General features: G+C 45.8%; 1 protein-coding gene across 1 annotated transcript; it reads left to right on the top strand.

Moving 5' to 3' along the window:
- Positions 1-2792: 2792 nt before the first annotated feature.
- On the top strand, positions 2793-3810 carry LOC123039834 (zinc finger BED domain-containing protein RICESLEEPER 2). The gene is made up of 4 exons (XM_044462839.1): positions 2793-3122; positions 3209-3303; positions 3397-3470; positions 3551-3810. Coding segments are annotated over exons 1-4 (261 nt in total). The 5' UTR covers positions 2793-3031; the 3' UTR covers positions 3552-3810.
- Positions 3811-4070: the final 260 nt, after the last annotated feature.

Below are 4070 nucleotides of genomic sequence, written 5' to 3'. Positions count from 1 at the left end.
GTGGATACTAGTGGCCTTTTTCTTTCTTTCTTTTTTGAGTTCTGAAGATACTACTAGAGGTGTATCTTTTTCTGTGGATACTAGTGGCCCTTCAGCAGTCACAGCACCGGAGCCAACCCATTCCTCCCTCCTCTGCTCTGCTCTGCTCCCGACCTCAGACGGCGGCAACGGCGAGGAGACGCCCAACGGCGGGCAACGACGAAGGCGCCCCGTCTTCCAGTCCTCCGTCCGGCATGGTCACCTCCGCCGCCCTCTCCTCCGTGGAGTGTTCAAACTTCATACTACTCTTTATCACCAGTTAGCATGATCATGATGTAGCTTCTGTTGGTCAAACTGCAGAAGGTCTACAATGCCGTTGAACAGTTGAGGGCAACGAAAGGAACACGGTTTTTCGAATAAGCATGGAGGTATGCAAGGACTGGTGTCAGCCTGGACGGCACGAGCGGGCTTTCCGGCCCGCTCGTGGCCCGTTTAGGACCGGCCCGTACGGTCCAGGCCCGACAGAAAAACTAGCCGGTCCGAGCCCAGAAAAGGAGACCGAAATTTTTTCGGTCCGGTCCGGTCTTTATCCGGGCTGACCGAGCGGACCGCAGGCGGCAAGGCCCATCAAGTGTACAGATCAAGACATCGAGGCCCACCCCGAGCCGAGCGACCCCCTCCCCTCGTTCCATTCCGCCCTGGCTCGATTCCTTCTGCGTTCTGCCCCCTCCAGCGCCTCCTCCTCTGTTCCTCTATCCCTAACCCTAACCCAGGCGACGGCGCCGTTGCCCGCGGCTCTCCCTTCACCGACGGCGCCATCTGGTCCGAGTCCTTGCTGGAGGAGCACGTGTACGTCGGGGAGGCAGCAAGGCCAGCACGCCGTCGGTCCGTCCTTCCCTGGTTCCTCACCGAGCGCCACGAAGAGGAAAAGGTAGCCTCCTGAGATCTCTGTTCTTAAGTTTTTCATACTCCCAAGCCCCAATCCCGATTGGTATCTTCCTCTAATCTACGTCACAGAGTAGATGTTGTAGTTTAGTGAGCTGAACAATCTTGCTGGCAAGTCTTTGATTTGGTGAGGAGATAATGGTGAAGGAGAAGGGGGATTATGTGCTGTTTTATTTGTACATAATGGTCAGGAGATAGTTGTGTTTATTTGCACTAGTAGTAGATGATTTGGTCAGGAGATAATGGTGAAGGAGAAGGGGAATGAGAGGGGGATTTTGTGCTGTTTTTTTGTAGATAATGGCAGGAGATAAATTATGTTTATTTGCACTAGTAGTAGATGATTTGGTCAGGAGATAATGGTGAAGGAGAAGGGGAATGAGAGGGGGATTATGTGCTGTTTTTTATAGATAATGGTCAGGAGATAATTATGTTTATTTGCACTAGTACTAGATGATTTTCTATGCTACAAAAAGAAGAAGATGAATTTTTTGCGCTTGATTAATGTACTGACTGCAGATATTATGTGCTGTTTTTTGTAGATAATGGTGAAGGAGAAGGGAATGAGAAGGGAAAGGGTGCTGGTAAGGAGAATGCGAAGGCGAAGGCAAAGGAGAAAAGCGTGAATTATCTAATTAGGCAAGATTCGGCGCTGCCTCCGCCGGTTCCGAGGAAGAAGAGGAAGCCTAAGGTGCAGATTAGGAAGGCGAAAGACTTTCCCAATGCCCCAACGGGAGAGTTGATTTGTAGGTTAAAAAAACACCATCCACCTCCGAGGCGTCTCCCCGACCGCACCGGTGCCGGCGTGCGTGCCGCGGAAGCCGCTGCCTCTACTATTGTAAGATTGCTTTACTTGATGCTTGATGTAGCCATATTTCCATATAACCATATAGGTGATGCTTGATGCTTATTTGTGTGGTCATGTGTGTTAGGTGGTAGATGACGAGGAGAAGGAGGATGAGGACGAGGAGGAGGACGAGGACGAGGACGTGGACATGGATGAGGATGAGGACAAGGACAAGGACAAGGACGATGAGGAATATGAGGAGCAAAATCTGTTTATAGTCCCACCACAACCGAGTGCTGATATGTCGGATGATGATACATCAGAAGGGTATAAGGAATCAGCTGATGAACTAGAAGGTGACACTATGTCCGAGGAATCACTTGTGCATGTTGTATCTAGTGAGGAGGAGGCAAGAGAAAGGAAAAAGAACAAGAGGTGAAGAGCCAATGCTCCTGTTAGGATGTCATCGGATGTTTGGGCCCATTTTCACAAGGTCAAAGAGCCATCGACGGAGCATCCGGGAGAGATTGTGTTGAAGGCTGTTTGTAATTATTGTCCCAAAAAGAGGTATGCGTATACGCAAGGTGGCAGCACCTCAACTATTGGAAGGCATATCTTAAAATGTGAAGGTTTAAGGAACAAGATCGCTAGGAATGCCATCCAAACAACTCTTGAACTGCGCAAAATCAATGATCCAACAAGTGCTGCAACAATGCACCCCTCTATTGAGTACAACCAAGGAATCGTCAAGGAGCTTATTGCTAAGATGATATGTGTGCATGAGTATTCATTTAGAATGGTTGAACATGAGTGGTTCGACATTCTGATGAAGTGCATGAATCCAAATTATAAACCCATTGGAAGGAAGGCAATACGAGCCGAGTGCATGAGGGTTTACAAGAACGAAAAAGAGGTGCTGAAATCTCTCCTAAAGGGTGTGAGCTCCATATGTCTAACTACATATTTGTGGACAAGCAACCGAACCTTATCTTACATGTGTGTGGTTGCACACTATATAGATGGGAATTGGAACTTACAAACCCGTGTGCTTGCTTTCATAGAGTTGGATCCTCCTCACTCAGGAAATGTCATTGCGGATGCTCTCTATGCGGTTGTGCTAGAATGGAATATTGAGACCAAAATTATGTCCGTCACACTTGACAACGCTTCAAACAATGATGGTGCGGTCGATGCTTTGAAGGCCAAGTTCTTGTTCCGGAGAGGTATGTTCCGGAGAGGAACTACTTAGAGGATGCGGTTGCCCCTCGCGACAAGGCTCTTGATCTTCTTGGTTGGTGGAAAGAGAATGCTCCAAGGTACCCAATGTTGGCCAAGATAGCCAAGAGGTTCATTACTATCCCGGCTACCTCCGTGTCTTCGGAATCTACCTTCAGCACGACCGGAAGGATTTTAGGTATGTCAACTCATACTATTGAACTTTGGATATAAACTTGTCAACTTCTCATCCTCACTCTAGTTTGTCAACTTGTGTCGTATTAGATGACTATAGGAGTTCGTTAAAACCGGTTATGGTGGAGGCATTAGTTTGTGGTGCAAGTTATATCAAGGGTGCTCATGTTGACTTGAATCTGGTGGTATGTTTGCCATCTTTTCCTTACCTTTGCTTTATTTCTTTTTTGGTCTTGTTGTATGTGATGTGAGCATTTGTCTAACTTCCACACTTGTAGCCGAGGGATGAGAATGAAGAGGATGATGTTGAGAACATCAAGTTACCCACTGTGGTGGAGGAGATCAACGATTGGTAACTATTCTTCCTACATGTTTCACTTGTCATACGATACCAAATATTATTTATGTGAATGTTGCTTATCTTACTTGTAGACATTCATCATGTGGATGTTGATCTTGCTATTTTGGAGATGAATGTCAAAGTGATCTTTCTCATGTGAAGGCTACTTTTACATTTCTGTTATGTTTGTCATGAACTATGAATTGTCACTGCTAGCTTGGAGATGAACCTCTCATTTGTGTTATGTTCAACTTGTCAATTGCCATGGACTTGTAATTGTTAGAGCAAGTTTGTAATCGTGTCGTTCAATGATGATAAGACCTTATGTTTGTGGATGTGATATTGTGCTTAACCTGATTTGTGCCATCTTTCATGTCAAAATCAGTTTGTGGATGTCCAAAAAACAAAGGAAATGCTGTCCAAATTTAGTTATTCTTGCTGTCCAAAATTAGTCATGTGCTTGCTGTCCAATTAGTTGTTTGTGGCTGTGATATTCCTGTTGTTTCGGTCCAAAATTATGTGAAGAAACTTATCTGAAAACTGTAGTGATCAATGTTTGTGCATGTGATTTTTGTGATATTGTTCCTCTCAAAATCATTTGTTTTGATGTCC

This window comes from Triticum aestivum, chromosome 2B (assembly GCF_018294505.1).
Source record: "Triticum aestivum cultivar Chinese Spring chromosome 2B, IWGSC CS RefSeq v2.1, whole genome shotgun sequence".
Lineage (NCBI taxonomy): Eukaryota > Viridiplantae > Streptophyta > Magnoliopsida > Poales > Poaceae > Triticum > Triticum aestivum.
The sequence above is the reverse complement of the archived record's forward strand: the minus strand, read 5'-3'. Positions and strand labels throughout refer to the sequence as shown.